The following is a 15,838-nucleotide window of genomic DNA, read 5'->3' as shown; positions in this document are numbered from 1 at the left end:
ACGTGGCTAGTTCACAGCTTCACGAAACAAATATCTCATGTTTTTATATATCTAGAGCTAGAACTAGAAAAGCAATCAAGAGATAGATTTAAGGGAAACAAAACACATGAGGAAGATTGATAAACATGTTATTTCAATGCTGGTTTTGGAATTTTTTGTCACCCTTCAAATCATTAAAATTCGTAAAATTCCAGCATTTTAAAGACTCAAGAAATGTGTTTTTCTAATTTTTTTTAGATCTAAGCAAAACAAGTTTTGTAGAAGAATATGCAACATAAACAATAAAATATGAGTAAGAATTATATATACACAATAAAGCAGATGCACTAAAGTAATGTGAAATTTTGGATTTTTTTCATCACCTCTGAAATTCATAATTTTTTGGCAAAAATTAGACAGTTTGTCTGTAAATCGCGAGACGAATCTTTTGACCCTAGTTAGTCTATGATTGGACAATATTTATCACAAACAAACGAAAGTGCTATAGTAACGAAATCTACTTTTTTTTCACATCTAAACAAGGCCTAAGAATGAATCAATTGTCAACTGAGGAATCCACCCCTAACCACATTAACTACTTTTTGCTTTAATGCCACTAGGATAGACCACTCGAAACATCGACGCCAGCAACGTCGTCGCGCTCAACCTGAGTTAGCCCCCATTTCGAGGGGCTTTACAGTGCTCCGACTCCGGCTCCAAACCTAACTGTTAAGAACTGTAGGGCTTTATTTAGTTCACCCCGAAATCTAAAAAGTTTTCAAGATTTTCCGTCACATCAAATCTTGCGGCACATGCATGAAGCATTAAATATAGACAAAAATAAAAACTAATTACACAGTTTGTCTGTAAATCGCGAGACGAATCTTTTGATCTTAGTTAGTTTATAATTGGACAATATTTGCCACAAACAAACGAAAGTGCTACGGTAGCGAAATCCGAAATTTTTTCGAAACTAAACAAGGCCTAGATCACTGTAGCACCCAAATAGAAACAGCTCCAGCTCCGTTTAAAAGATCTGGGAAACATGTGAAGCCGCCATGGGTGACTCCTCCAGGCTCCGCTACAATACACGAGCACTCATAAATATCCACGGTATAAGCTGGATCCTCTTCAAGATCATTTCCGTAGTGTAGACAGTAGTAGAGCGTCCTATGTTGTACCGTGGAATCTTTCATTTGAAAATAGCAATGCGTGCGCACGTATGTAGTACGTACGACGTTCTCATGCTCATTGCTTCCAAAAGATTTCAGATTTCGGTATTGTAGTATTTTCGTTTTTATTTGATAAATATTATTTAATTATGGACTAATTAGGCTCAAAAGATTCATCTCGTGATTTACAGACAAACTGTGCATTTAGTTTTTTTTTCGTCTATATCTAATGATTCATGCATGTGTCCTAAAATTCGATGTGATGAAAAATCTTGAAAAGTTTTTGGTTTTTGGAGTGAACTGTACAGGTTGAATCTTTTCCCGAGGATGAAATCCAAACAGTCGTACTACTTCCGTGGCAGGCCGGCGCAGAGATTGTGCTGCTCTGTCATTCTCACCTTGGCAGCACGTACGTAAGAAAAGCAAAGAAAAAAAATATTGGAATCACTGTGAAGTTTTTTTTTTTGTTTGCAGGAAAGAAACATAGGAACTGTGTTCAATTGCTGAGGAAAAAAAAGCAAGGGAAAGAAACATAAACCCCAACCATATTCGTTTCTAATAGAATTAGTTCCTGGTGTTTTCCATGCAATTCGTTGAAATATCTATTCATACAAAATACATGTGATTTTCATTTGTCTGTTTTTGCATGTGCATACCTATCATACTGTTTCCGAAGCTTTTTTTATTTTTATTTGTTGTTTTCTTAATCCTCCGTTTCAATTGGGCCTAATTAATTACTGGTTGTTTAGTATACGATGTTTTTTTTATGAAACTGGAGAGGCCGCGGCCCCTACAGGTGATTTTATTAAGAAAAGTTTACAAATACAAAAGTAAGAGCATCTCCGAGGGTTTTGCATTTGAGTAATTTGCTAAAAAGCTCCAAAAGAGGTATCCAACGATTTTTGTATTTGGAGTTTGCAATTTGGGCAACTTGGCAAATGAGGGAGCAAACTTGGCAAAAATGCCAAGCTATGGACGACTTTGCAAATCCGATCGCGCGAGCAAAGTCACGCGCGAGAAAAGCGCGCGCGTCTGGGGACCTTCTATTTTTATCCTTTGCCAAGTCCAAATGTCAATTCGCTTGTAGATGACATATTTTTATCCTTTGTATATTGTTATGGGAGTTTGCAAATAGCAACAAATGCCAAATCAATTTGCCAAAGCCTTTAGAAGAATAGGAACAAAAGCCTAAGTCTAACTAGGGAACGAAGAAGGAAACAAAAAAGACCAACAGCAGTAGCCAAATTAGTTTACGATGTTATCAGATCGACAGGATCACTCTTTGGCGTTAGCATCGTCGTGGACGTCGTCATATAATAAATCTGGTCGTTTCTCTTGGAGCATCCGCCGTCACCTAGTACTGGAGTATGTTAGTGTTAACTACTCTATCCTACTTGCTCGATCTGTTAATTTCCGGAATTCCGGTGGTGGCCGTATTTTGGCCGCATCTCCGATCCGATCCCTTCCAGCGGCCGGGTGCGTGAGATCAGCATATCAATCTTTGTCGGCGTCTGCAAGCCCCAGCTGCCTGCATCCCATCCGCATGGCGTCGAAATCTAGCTAGGCTAGCGACCAGACCCAGTTGGCTCATGATTAGCCCTACCATTAGTTTATCACCAGCTCCAGCCTCCAGCTATGCTCGCACATGTTGGCTTGCAGCAGGTGAGGTAGCCCAGCGGCGGCGGTATCCGTCACCGTGTCAGCTACATACCTGCTGCCGCCTGCAACCGTCATCACTTGCTCGTGCCGCTGCCGTAGTACAGGAGATGGATGGATCTGATGGTCGATGGGTGTATCAACTTGCACGAATAATCCGGTCCATGCCGCCGGTGATCCCCAACCACCCAAAACAACGGCGAAATCCTGCCGGCACCGGCTCGCGCCTGCCTGATCAGAGAGAAACGGCGAGAGGTCGATTAAGCTAGTAGCCGCGTACGTCCACGTACGCACGTCGGACCCGATCGACCTCGATCCATGGACCGATCGATCGACCAATCCAGCTAGCAGGGCCGTGCCGACAAAATCTAAGACTCTATTCTAAACTTTAAAATAGGCCCTATTTAAAAAAATAAAATACTAATAATATATATATCCAAGCTAAAATGTATTACTTATTTAAAAAATGTATAGCCTATGTTGCATATCCAGTACTATAGGTGTACACGAACTAATGAACCTTTAGTATTTAATAATAACTAAGTACCAAAAGAAATAATTCTACCAATAACTATACTACACTCTCCGTTCTAAACTATAAGATGTTTTTTAGTTTTTTAAAAGTATATTATTTTTATTATGTACATAGATCTGTATATCTAAGTGCTTAGCCAAACTATATATCTAGACTAGAAAAAAAAGAGTATTTTAAATGAAGGGAGTACAAGACGTACAGTTACAGGAAATAATTTCAAGGATATAGTATACTAATGCAAGAGTACGAGACATTTACACACGGAAGACATCTCAAAATTCACATACATCAGCTCATCGGTGGTTCAACACTACCACAAATCAATGGACTTTGAGATTCCCTTGCCTAGCGAATCACCGAGTTTGAGCAGGTCTCTATGGAGTCAGATGAATGGAGACGTGCGGAGATGAACTGTGGAACAAGAAGCTACGGCACGAGTGACCCAGACTCGAGCTTGCATTTGCTTGTCATGGACTCAGTACATGCAGATACGTTAATTGCTCCAAGACTTAAGACTATTGGGTATTAGACCTCACCTGATAGGCTGTTATTTTTGAGGCCCCTACAAATCTGAGGCCCTGTTTGGTCGCACGGGTTGTGCGCCCCCATGCACGAGCTAGCTAGCTGTCCATGCTTGACCACTGATTGGCTCACTAGCAGAGGAGATCGATCGAATGAGAATGATCGATCAGTGGGCGTTGTTGCGTGCTCGACACGGACGTACGCGCGCGCAGGCTGGCGGCGATCACATCAACGGCCCATCGGCAGTGATCTTATCTAGCTAGCTGCCGGAGGCGTGGCGTGGGCGGTGGGATATGGATCCAACGCTCGATCACTCTCTCACCACATGCAACTCGATCGGCAAAATCCAGCGAGGAAGGAAGAGGCCGCAGACGACGGCGGGGCGGGCCAGACCGTCCGGCCACCCACGCGAGCCATGGGTCAAGCCAACGGGCACGCCAACGCCGACGCCGCCCGCCGTCCGTCCGTCCGTCCGTCCGTCCGTCGTCGAGACATGACATGCATGATGATGCACGCACAGGCAAAGAGACAAACGCCTGGCCTTTGGCTTATTGTTCGTTGGCTCTGCAGCTGCAACCAGCCTGCCTGCCTGACACCCCGTAGCCCCGTAGGTAACACATTAACGTGCGGCGGATGCAGACAAACTACAGACGCCGCCAGGCCGGACGGACGGGTCGCATGCACTCACGGCGTAACCATGGCATTCACTTTTCACTAGGGCCTTGTTTAGTTCCGAAAAGTGAAAACTTTTCGGAACTGTAGCATTTTCGTTTGTTTGTGACAAATATTATCCAATCATGTACTAACTAGGATCAAAAGATTTGTCTCGTGATTTCCAGCTAAACTGTGTAATTAGTTTTTGTTTTTGTCTATATTTAATATTTCATGCATGTGCCACAAGATTCGATGTGACAGGGAATCTTGAAAACTTTTTGGTTTTCAGGGTGAACTAAACAAGGCCTAGCTTGTGCTATGGTAGCATCATAGCATGTACAGTACTGCCTGCGAATGCAGGCAGGCAAGCAGTAACAACAGGTACACGCACATAAAGCTTGGCCTCCTCGACCTGTTCCACGTACCTGCAGAGAGAGAGAGAGAGCGATGCTCGTCCTTTTGCATAAGCGGGTCGATCACTCCACTCACCTCGTCACCTCGACCTCGACTGCAGATGGCAGAGGCAGGAGAGGACACTCCCAAGACACTGCTCGCTTGGAAGGCGTCTGCCGGGTACGCATCCAAAAGAGAGAGTATCACGCGGGACGAAGGCTGCATGCCAAAGCCGCAAAGCGGTCAAAAAGTCCCGCAGGTGTCGACCGCCCATAGGCGCAGCGGCGGCCGCTCGTGGGCACCGGAGGAAAAGGCGCGGTCAAAAAAGACCTGCATGAAGCGACGCCACCGTATAACGATGGAGGGGAGGCCAAATGCAGCAAGTACTACATGAAAAGCTGGCTATACAGTTTTTACTTTTTTCTCACTCTCGCTCCCGTGACCGACCGGAAGATTATTTACCGGCGAAATGTTTTCTGGGCGGGCAAATTAACTGTGACAATACGACGCGGTGGTAAAATCCACTCATAATTCATTGTGCTGCACGTGCACGGATCGGAGTATGGATGGACATAGGCTGGGCTGCGATGCATTGCTTTGCTTCGTTGGGTGGTCTGTCGGTGGCGGGTGAACCTCTTCCCTCTCTTATCGCCGCTGGAAGTTGAGGTACTTGATGGCCAGGGCGAAGACGACGGCGAAGAGGACGCAGAAGCCGGCCACCATGGCCGCAACGGTGCAGAGGAAGTCGTGGCGGAACCCGAAGTGCTCCTCCAGGAACGCCACCACGGTGGTCGAGGTGACGCCGTCGGCCAGCAGCAGGGGCTGGTCCAGGTCGCCGAACTGAGAGGTCAGGAGCCCGTAGAGCGTCCAAGACACCGGGTTGGCCCAGTAGTACCACCTCCACCACACTGGGATGCGCTGCGTACAGAAAACAGACGGTAAATCTGTCAGTGCTGCCGCAACGAAGAGCACCCTCCAGCTGAAGCTGAAGTGCAAATAACATTGGTATAACATGTAGCGTCAACACTATTATTGCCCCTGACACGCAGGAGCAAAGGGGGTTCTCAGACAAATAGTTCCCAGAGAGTAAACCAACGTGAGTGGATTGGAACCCGGTCATCTTAATCTTGTAACGGTGTCTTGATCGAACATTTTTTACAAACTTGTTACTTTATTTATATATGCCGGGAAAAAACTCTATCATGCTAGCTCCCCCCCCCCCCCCCCCCAAAAAAAAACATGTGCTGTCTACATGAACTACCCATTCAAGGCTTTTTAGAAGTAGAAATTTTAGGATACTATCTATAAGTAAAAGAAAAACAAACTTGGACCAAAAATATTACTTATTTTTTTTTCTTGAGAGAGAGAGAGAGAGAGAACCTTTCTTCAAAATCATTTGGCAAGTGCGGTGTGGTGTGGAGTTGTTGTGGAAAAGGACAATAGCCTTTACCGGACTACTATTGGGCCCATAAGAGATAGGACTCATGCATTCTGCAGCTAGAGCCCAACCCGACAAAAAATATGGGCCCACCTAGGGCAGTCAGACTGGAACTCTGGATTAAAGCATCCTCCCTCCAGTCACCCAAATGAAAATAAAAAAAATGCATTTCAACTCTGAAATGCAAGCAACAAAAGATATTTGTGTCGTAAATCTAGAACGTCTTTTGTCATAACTTTCAACTTTTTGGATGAGATGTCACATGAAAAATTCACAATTATTGGTAGGCTATATGGTTTAGAAATCAGCTACAGGACGTTAGGTGCAAATTATGGGGGTGCTAGTTTCTCCCATACCTTTCTTGGGATCATGAATCCAGAGAAGAGATTCCACAGCGTGTAGAATGGAGCAGCAATAATAGGAGCAACCGTATGATTTGGAGTGATCGCTGTGGTCATCATGCCATAGAAAGTGAAGTACAGCAGCGTGAAGTACATGAAGAACAGGTACCACAGGAACTTGGCTGCTGTCCACTCAAATGATCCCAAACTGTAGAAGATTGTACCGTATATGAGTGACTGCACAAGGATGTAAGGGAACTCCACAGTGACCTGCCAAAGAGTAATTGTTAGTTGGAGCCCATTGTTAGCGCAATATTATGAACAAATAATGATTTCTAGGGGGGGTAACACTCTGACAGGAATTACCAGAGAAAATGCAAAAGGCAACGCTGAATACATCCCAGCAGCTCGCTCTCTATATGATACAAATCTTTCAATGGAGATCACAGGCTGAACAGAAGTAGCGTTGGTGATTCCTATGAACAGCACCGCTGCATACATGGCACCCATGGCATTAAATATATCATGTTGGGTCTCCCTGACAATTACACATCAACAAAAAATGTGCTCGGTTCAGCTCACCAGAAAGGGAACCATGTGTAAGTATTCAGATAAATTGCTATCAGGAAAATCAATCAGGGAGCATACCTTCTAGAACCGAATTTCCAGCAAATGGTCCCAAACATCAAGGAAATAATAACTGTGTAGAAGAATCTAACTGCGGTGTACTGAGGGTTCCTCCAGTACGATAAGTTTTGCTTCCACAAGCAAGCAATATACTGAGAACAAAATGGTTGAGCATACTTTGTGGCGAAAGTAAGTTCTTTCGATTCGCTGCTCGGTCTGCTCAGGGCCTCAACAATTTCTCTGGTCTGCCTGAAATAAAATAGCATAAACAAATGGTGAGGAAAAGGTGAAAATAAAAACCTAAGAGTATTTTACAAGGGTATATTTATTTACTGAAATAATTTTGATTGCCGATAGTATTCAGCGAAATCCACTCCAAGAATCTGTTCCATCTGAGTGCTTGTAACTTCCAACATCCATGCAGCTGGATTATAGCCATCCCTTATTTTAGGCACTCCCGGAATTGCCTATTCCCAAATATGAGAGTGTAAGGACGGAGGCTTTGTGTAAGTTTGTATCAGTGAGAAAACACATACTGCAAAACATACCTCAAAAAAGTCAACCAGATTACGCGATTTGGCACCTAAGGGCCCTGCATATATAAGCTGCCCTCCACGCTTCATGAATAAAAGCTGAGCAGCATATGCAAGTAAGTTAGCAGAGGAAAACTTTGTAATTATTATACGTAGTAACATCAGGGGGGGAAATAGTAGGTTCAGTAATTTAGACCAATGGAACTTCCACCAATCAGGGTTCAGACTAAAAAAATTCTCGTCACGATGGTTGTTAAAGTAGATATAATATCATACTGTTTCACGTTAAAAAATATCATACTGTTCTTCGTAGTGAAACTGGAAGTCTAAACATATCTGTGTTGAAATATCCACTAATTAGTTTTTTATAAGTAATCAGTAGAGATTTCATCACAGACATGTAAGGTCTTTGGAATGTTTGTCAGTATTAAATGACTCGTGTTTATGGAATTGATAGCTATATAATGACTTCTTAGTTACTCCTTTTACCTCGTCAAATGATTCAAATATGTCAATACTTGGTTGATGGATTGTGCAAACAATAGTCCGTCCTGTATTAACAATATTACGCACTGTCCTCATTACAATGGCTGCAGATCTAGCATCCAATCCTGATGTAGGCTCATCCATGAACACAATAGAAGGATTTGCAACAAGCTCCACTGCGATTGTCAACCTTTTACGTTGTTCTGTCGACAAACCATTCACCCCAGGCAGACCAACAAGAGCACCACTTAAGGGATTCAACTCAACAAGTTCCATCACCTCTTCAACAAAAGCCTATGAAAGGGAACACAAAGGATAAGGAGGACAAAAGGCGCATGTGATGTATAACCAATCAAGGCTTACCCTTTGAGTGTCTGCATCAACATGAGAAGGCAACCGGAGGCATGCTGAGTATAACAAAGACTCGATCACAGTCAAGCAAGGTGAATGGACATCATTCTGTTCACAATATCCGGATATCCTAGTGAAAGTCTCTTGGTTCTTAGGATAGCCGGATATAGTGATGCTTCCTTCAATGAGACCTCCAGTCTTCCGGCCAGCTAAAACATCCATGAGGGTGGTTTTGCCAGCTCCACTGACTCCAACAAGAGCTGTTAGTATCCCTGGCCTAAATGCTCCAGTGACATCAACAAGCAGCTGCAGGCGGTCTTCTGCTATACCTTGTGTTTTTAATTCCTGCTAGCAGAACTGGATTATGAATGAATAGATACATATCTTTTTTAGTTCTGAGAAACCTCATTGCAAATGATCCAGCTCTGACGTACCACTGGTACATCAACATAGTAGTTGATATTCCTGAAGCACATAGAAAGGGGTTGAAAAGGTAACACCATCCCCTTCTGTTCCTTGAGATTACCTGCAAGTGGAACGCAGTCAATATTCATGAATGGGGAATTGTTTTTGTCATGTTGGTGTTATGAAAAAACAATTCATTCTTCTAGAATTACCGCTTAGTGACTTTGAATGCAGATATGATCTTAGCTCTAGGGCTACCCTGTCATTCTTCCTCCTAGAATCCCTGTGCCGGACTTCATCTTTGGACACAACAGCTTGCAGATTACCGATAGCTGAGGGAGAAAAAAACTGAATGAGACTGAGAGGACTATATTTTAAGGGTCAATTTGCTTTGGCCATAAAAGGTAAGCATACTTACGGTTGAGAAGTGTCAAGAACATTGTGAACAAGATGTTCAAAATAATAGCATAACCAAACAATGCTCCAACACCGATCCAAAACCAGTATTTTTCCTTGAATAATCCATATCCAGTGAGTATCGCTTCGCCCATTGTGATGGTCTGGTTTGCAAATTGCTGAAAAACAGCAAGCATGTATAAATAGAAAAATAAAATAGGTTTACAAAAATAAACTAATACTTATATCTTAAGTCATTTTGGTATTATAGCCTTAGAACATATGTATCAAGGTTTTTGGTTGTGTACAACCAAACTACAAAACATAACAGGTATATGCCACATGTGCATTTGCTGAAATGAGAGAGGATTTAAAGTCAAGTATTACCTTGTTCCAAGAGTGCCCATGGAATTCGTTGACAGAAATAGCATTTTGTGCATACATCATAGGAGATATCCAATAACCCCAAATCCACCATACTGGTATGCTTTCTGTTAGTTATCGAGGGAACATTAGGTACATATAATCTCGAATTGTTATCAATAAGAAAACAGAGAGGCTCAACCTTTGGTTATGATGAATCCTCCGAGGATCATAACGACCAACAAAGCAAATGATCCAAAGGTGTTAGCGACTATCATGTTGCGGCCCAAAGAGGCCATGACCCGGAAAAGAGCCAAAGATGTTTGGTGCAGAAAGAAAAGCAACAAAAATTGTCCCAAAAATCTGCAGATGAGAAAGGATCGACTTTCAAATGTCAAATAACTCTGACACTCTGGTCAGAAGAAAAATGGAAAAAAGATAGTGTCAACTACCTTGTAAATTGGGGATCATAACCAACCACATAATATGTTACAAGCACCCACATTCCTGACTCGTAAAGTGAGGTTGGAATGCTCAAGAGCCAAGAAGGAAGTGTATATGCCCATGGTGGGTAGAAGTGCAGGTCCCTGTGCTTGTAAAGAACAGGAAGCTTTGTGACCAACATCGAGACTTCAGTGAAGCCATTGAACAGAATCATAACTATTGCAAAGTAAAGGGCACCAAGATAAATGATTCCATCATCAACTGAATCATGGTGCATTGTCGATCTGAAAAACACCGTCATTGTGATAAGGGCAACAAGAAGAAGCTGCCAAAAAGAGACCATGTTAAAACGTCTTTGATTGGAATTGACAACAAAAATTAAAATGTGCCATTAATCTCAAACTCACAACATCTGATGGAAGCACGAAGATGTAAGAATATGTGTTTATCAATCTAGTCATAAGCTATTATTCAATATTTAAGAATGAGGATAACTTTTTTGCATTAATTTGTTTGATGAGTGACAACTTCACATTATTATTTCATGGTATTGAGATTTTTTTTTAGAAAGGACGGCAAAAGCTTTGCCGCGGATTTTATTAGACGATAAAAAGAAAAAACAAAGCCTGTACAGAGAAAAAACAGCCTGGAGATTTACCAGGCGAAAAGACTACCCCTCCACAACTACAAAGAAACCAAAAACAACTCCCTGAAAAAAACAAAGAAATAACAGCGGTACACAGTCGCTGCTAGAACTCCTAATCCAATTGAAACCACCGGTATGGTATTGAGAATTCTGAGGTAAAATATCAGAATAGGTTAGTGAGGGCAATGTGGTTTTTGGTTTTTACTCTGAGCAAGTTTTAGCTCTTATGTTAATGCATAAGCTTTTTGTATCGACCGTTCAACAGCATTGTTACCTAGTGCATGTATTATACAGCAAATCATAATTGATAATACCTGAATGAATTTGAAGACATATATGAATGAGTTCCTTTTCATGAGCAGACGCTGCCACTGATAGTTGGACTTGAGAAGCTCGAGCCTTTTGACACCGTAACTTGATGTACAAAGAGCTGCAGGATGATTGCGATGTCTGTTGTATGGCACAGTTAATTCCTGATGCAATCTCTTACCAATAATAAATGTTTTAAAGGCTTCAGCAAATTTCGATACAGAAACAAACTGGTATGGATAATCATAGTGGCACCAATACTGCTGCTGATCTTTCTTGGACAAAACCTGCAATGGAAGCAACGTGAATCCACAAGAAATTTCCGTTGATATAGAATTAAAAAGTGCAGAGGTGCGTACTTCTTGCAAAAAATCAGCCACATTTTTTCTTTCTGGACACCTGAATCCCATAGCAGCAAAAAAATCAACAGCATATTCACGTGGACCTTGGTATACGATTTGACCTTCAGCTATAAGAATGACATCATCAAATAGCTCATATGTTTCCGGAGCTGGCTGCAGCAAGGATACGATCGTAGTGCCGTCAAGGGCATGTGTGGAATGCCTTAGGTATTTGATAATCTGATATGTAGTTGCACTGTCAAGGCCTGTCGATATCTCATCCATGAACAGCACACGGGCAGAACCAACTAGCAATTCACCTGCAAGTACCACAATATTAGCACAACTTGCACACTGAAAAGAGCATGCAACATTGCAAATTGCAATAGCCCATCTTCAGATGACAGCACTAGCATACATAAATGGTAGTAATATGCAGTAACCTGTTGTCAGGCGTTTCTTTTGCCCTCCGGAGATCCCTTTGATCATTTCATCTCCAACAATAGTATCAGCACAGATGTCCAGCCCTAAAATCTTGGCTAGATCAAAATTAGCAATTCAGAAGTCTTGGCACAGTAATGTAATCAAGAGGTTACAAAAAAAAAGTGCCAAAAGCTTTTGAAAATAATAAGAAAAATAAGATTTAGAAAAGAGTGTGTCCACTAACAGCTGTAGAATAACATCATAAAGAATTTGTAAATTAATGAGGTCAGCATAAAAAAATAATATGGCAAACATAAAAGAAACATTGTTTTGATAATGTCCAGAGCACATAGACAAATAGCTGAAAGAGATGCATCCCATGCCATACCTTCATTATATACTCTGCCACGAGGCTTGTCTGCTTACCCTCAAGAGCCAACGCCTGAAAAGTTGAGAACAATATTTACGACATAATAATTTAATAATTTAATAATCATTCTGCCTAGATGTAATCTACCTTCATGAACACATCTAGGTCCTCATCAGGTTTTATCCCCGCATTCTTTTCTCTCCTCAGCAGTTCAACAAGCATGTCTGCAGGTTGGTTGATGTCAAAGACCAAACAATCAAGGAACAGCAAAACTTGACTAATTCGCGGTGCAGTGACCTACCATACTTTATTCCAACACCCTGACAGCGCCCGGCAAACTCCAGAGTTTCCCTGACCGTCATCTCTGAAGCATGCCAGTCTTGCTGACTGACATAAGCTGATGTTCGCTGAGGCACGAATTCGTTCAAATGGTGGCCGTTGTAAGTAATGTTCCCGGACATCTACAACAAATTTGGGTGCTTCCTGTCAGTAACAAGATGTGGGGCCTGAAAAGCTAATTTTGCTGATGAGAATCCATTGTCAGGAAATAGAAGATGCCAGTCGGGCCAGTCCGGCAGTCTGGCCTCGTGATAGACAAAGAACGGGTTGGGTTAACCCAGATACAAAGAGTCAACCATCACTTTTGAGGAACAAGCATTCGAAGAAAGAAAAGTGATTGATGCGATGTTACAAACCTTTAGTCCAGGACCTAGCCGTCCAGCAAGAGCAAGAAGCAAGGTGGTCTTCCCGGAACTTGGAGGGCCCAAAAGCAGTGTCATTCTGCAGCACGAGCCAATGCATGTGCACATTGAAGCAGAGCTTAATTTTGTGTTCCATAAATAAAAAACAATGATATGCAATATTCCTGGAATTCTTGATGGGGGAGACAGATTCTCCACACGCACCTCGATGGGCGAATTACCCCACTGATGTTGTCCAAAATTGGCAGTTTAACTCTTCCCCCTCGATAGATCCTCAGATGCCTCAGAAACGCCTATTAAAGAGAACAAGGCATGTCAATATTAAATTCTACAAGAGTTACACTGATGCAGTAATTCTTCCACTGACGTAGAAAACTTGTTTAATCGTCACTTTCACATGGAGAACTAGTTTCGAACAACCGATATAATGAAGAACGTAAATTGACGAAAATTTTGCAGTTAAGAGCTATGGGCCAACCTCTGTCATGTTGCATATGAAGTTCGGAATGGTCGGTAGCGCCCTGCTCCCAACATGCACGTAGGCGTCCACTGTCAGATCCTCGTACCTCACTTCGATCTTGGGGAACTCTATGTGCACTCTGCAGGAGTGAGGAGACCGGAAAAACAACAGAGTTTCAGAGCCCAAAAGCAAGATCAGCACAACATGTGATGCCGCGATACAACTTTTAGTATGTGCTTCCGAAGGAGGCAAATTATTTGACAGAAGCGACCAGCGGTCACGTATGCAGCTCGTCAATCGTCATACGAGTAGCACGACTAGCGCTGCTGCCAACAGGCGATCTGGTGAACACTTCGCGCCTGGGACCGCTGGTGCTCTGCCTACTGCTTCCGCATCCGCACGCGGAGGCCAATCATGGCCTGCGCATCAGTGGGCCATGCCCTGGAAACTTCTGATTCTGAACAGCCCATTCAGAGAAGAAAAATCTTCGAGGCCACAAGTAGCACCTGCCAGGCAGCGGCCCAATGCCCCAATTCCCAAACCCCGTGGATGGGCTGTTGGGCCCATATGTCAGGCAACGCGCGATTGGGTCCTTTTGGCCGTACCACAGGAACGTAGCGAGCGCTTCTAGAAGCTTCTGCGCAAGCTCGTCAGCGCGCCGCCCGCGCGTGCGGAGGCGGCGAACTGGGGCGTTCGTAGTACACCGCCAGACGGAGAGAGAGACGACGAGGACGAGACATAATTTTTTAACTGGGACACAACGACACTGGACATAATTTGACGGGCGAGCAAATTAAATGCAGGAGTGTACTACTCACGCGTCGAAGCGGCTGCGTATGCGACGGAAGAAGTGCTCGGCGTCGCCAGAGTCGGCGAGGAGGCGGTCGACGAGCGCGGTGCGGTCGCCGGAGGAGAGCCCGGCGACGTCGACCTCGCAGAGCACGTCGTCCCCCTCGACGACCGCGGCCCCGTCGGGAGCCGGGGACCTGAGCAGGCCCCGTCGCGCGCGGGTGACGGTGGGGAGCCGCTGCAACGCCGCCCACCGCAGCGCCTCCCGCTCGTCCTCCGCCTCCCGCCACGACCCCGAGCGCGAGAACGCCGCCTCCGCCGCCCACATGTCGCCCCCGATCGGTCTCCCCCGCCCCGCCAAACCCTAGCTAGTTGCCGCTGCGCACGCCCTTCCGCCGGGTGGGTGGCGCAGCAGTGCGGGGATTTAAGGAGGGCGTACTGGCAGGCGGTGGTAATGGCGGACTGGGGTGGATCCACCGACTCGCTCGCATTTATGGTGCGCGCGGCCATGGCCGCCTTCTCTCTCTCTCCCATTCGATCAGTCGCCCCCGGACTTTCTCTCTCTGCTTTGCCCCTCTAATCCTCGGGGGTTTTAGCGTAGCGGAGAGGATCACAGGAAAGGGAGGGAAATGGGGAGGAAGAAGTCCACTTTACGTCCCTCAACTTTTCCAAAAGTCTGATTTTCATCCCTGAACTTCAAAACCGGGTAAAATATATCCCTCAATTTTTGAAACCATGCATATTACGTCCCTGACATGGCTATGAGCGGTTTTGAAGACAGTTTTGTCTTTTTTATTTTTATTTATTTTGGCTGAATATTTGTAAAATTATAGTAAATCACATAAAATTCATAAAATAGTAAATCTGATTTTGTTGGACTCCAGATAAGTAGATCTACATAGTGAACATATAATATAGTATGCTTTAGTACAAAATTTTTATTGTAGCTTTAGATCTGTGTTTTTCTATAATTAATTAGAATAATTCATAGCTATAGTTTGTGTGGTCTAATTGTGGTGATTTTTTATGTTAGACTAATTATTATATGTTTAAACTATGGTAAAAATTTCATACTCATTAGATCATGTATAACTTAGTTATAGATTTATTATAATTTAACAAGCATAAACCTAAATAAATCTATAACTAAGTAATACGTGATTCAATGAGTATAAAATTTTTACTATAACTCAAACATAGAATAATTAGCTCACCATATAAATTTCATCACAATTGGACCATAGAAAATGTAGCTATAATTAGTCTAATTAATTACAGAAAAACATAGATCTAATGATGCATCAAAAAAAATTGTACTAGAACATACTATATTATATATTCAATGTGTAGATCTACTGATCTAAAGTCCAACAAAATTGAGTTTTTAATTTTATGATTTTTATATGATTTATTGTGATTTTTCAAAATATTCAGCCAAAATAAATAAAAAGAAAAAGGTAAAACCGCTTTCAAAACCAGGTAAGGATGTAATGTGCACAGTTTA

The 15,838-nt window shown here is 43.1% G+C and overlaps 1 protein-coding gene across 1 annotated transcript; it reads right to left on the bottom strand.

The window, feature by feature from the left end:
* LOC8056529 (ABC transporter G family member 31) lies at positions 5,278-14,662 on the bottom strand. The gene is made up of 24 exons (XM_002455036.2): positions 14,364-14,662; positions 13,564-13,684; positions 13,290-13,378; positions 13,080-13,164; positions 12,686-12,845; positions 12,532-12,608; positions 12,403-12,456; positions 12,035-12,125; positions 11,610-11,911; positions 11,256-11,537; positions 10,304-10,620; positions 10,054-10,214; positions 9,876-9,979; positions 9,511-9,667; positions 9,305-9,424; positions 9,122-9,213; positions 8,700-9,032; positions 8,340-8,630; positions 7,866-7,949; positions 7,651-7,784; positions 7,339-7,566; positions 7,057-7,228; positions 6,706-6,960; positions 5,278-5,829 (listed from the first exon to the last, which is right to left on the bottom strand). The coding sequence occupies exons 1-24, from the start codon at positions 14,660-14,662 to the stop codon at positions 5,557-5,559; spliced, it is 4,281 nt and encodes a 1,426-aa protein (XP_002455081.1). The 3' UTR covers positions 5,278-5,556.

Source organism: Sorghum bicolor, chromosome 3 (assembly GCF_000003195.3).
Source record: "Sorghum bicolor cultivar BTx623 chromosome 3, Sorghum_bicolor_NCBIv3, whole genome shotgun sequence".
NCBI lineage: Eukaryota > Viridiplantae > Streptophyta > Magnoliopsida > Poales > Poaceae > Sorghum > Sorghum bicolor.
The sequence above is the reverse complement of the archived record's forward strand: the minus strand, read 5'-3'. Positions and strand labels throughout refer to the sequence as shown.

What these genes read in the sequence shown, in the direction of transcription:
- LOC8056529 (XM_002455036.2), bottom strand. Translation starts at nt 14,662, where the DNA reads ATGTGGGCGGCGGAGGCGGCGTTCTCGCGCTCGGGGTCGTGGCGGGAG. An exon ending in GGCTAGGTCCTGGACTAAAG is followed by an intron (nt 12,846 to 13,079) that starts GTTTGTAACATC and finishes AATTTGTTGTAG; the next exon opens with ATGTCCGGGAACATTACTTA. An exon ending in TGGAAATTCGGTTCTAGAAG is followed by an intron (nt 7,229 to 7,338) that starts GTATGCTCCCTG and finishes TGTAATTGTCAG; the next exon opens with GGAGACCCAACATGATATAT.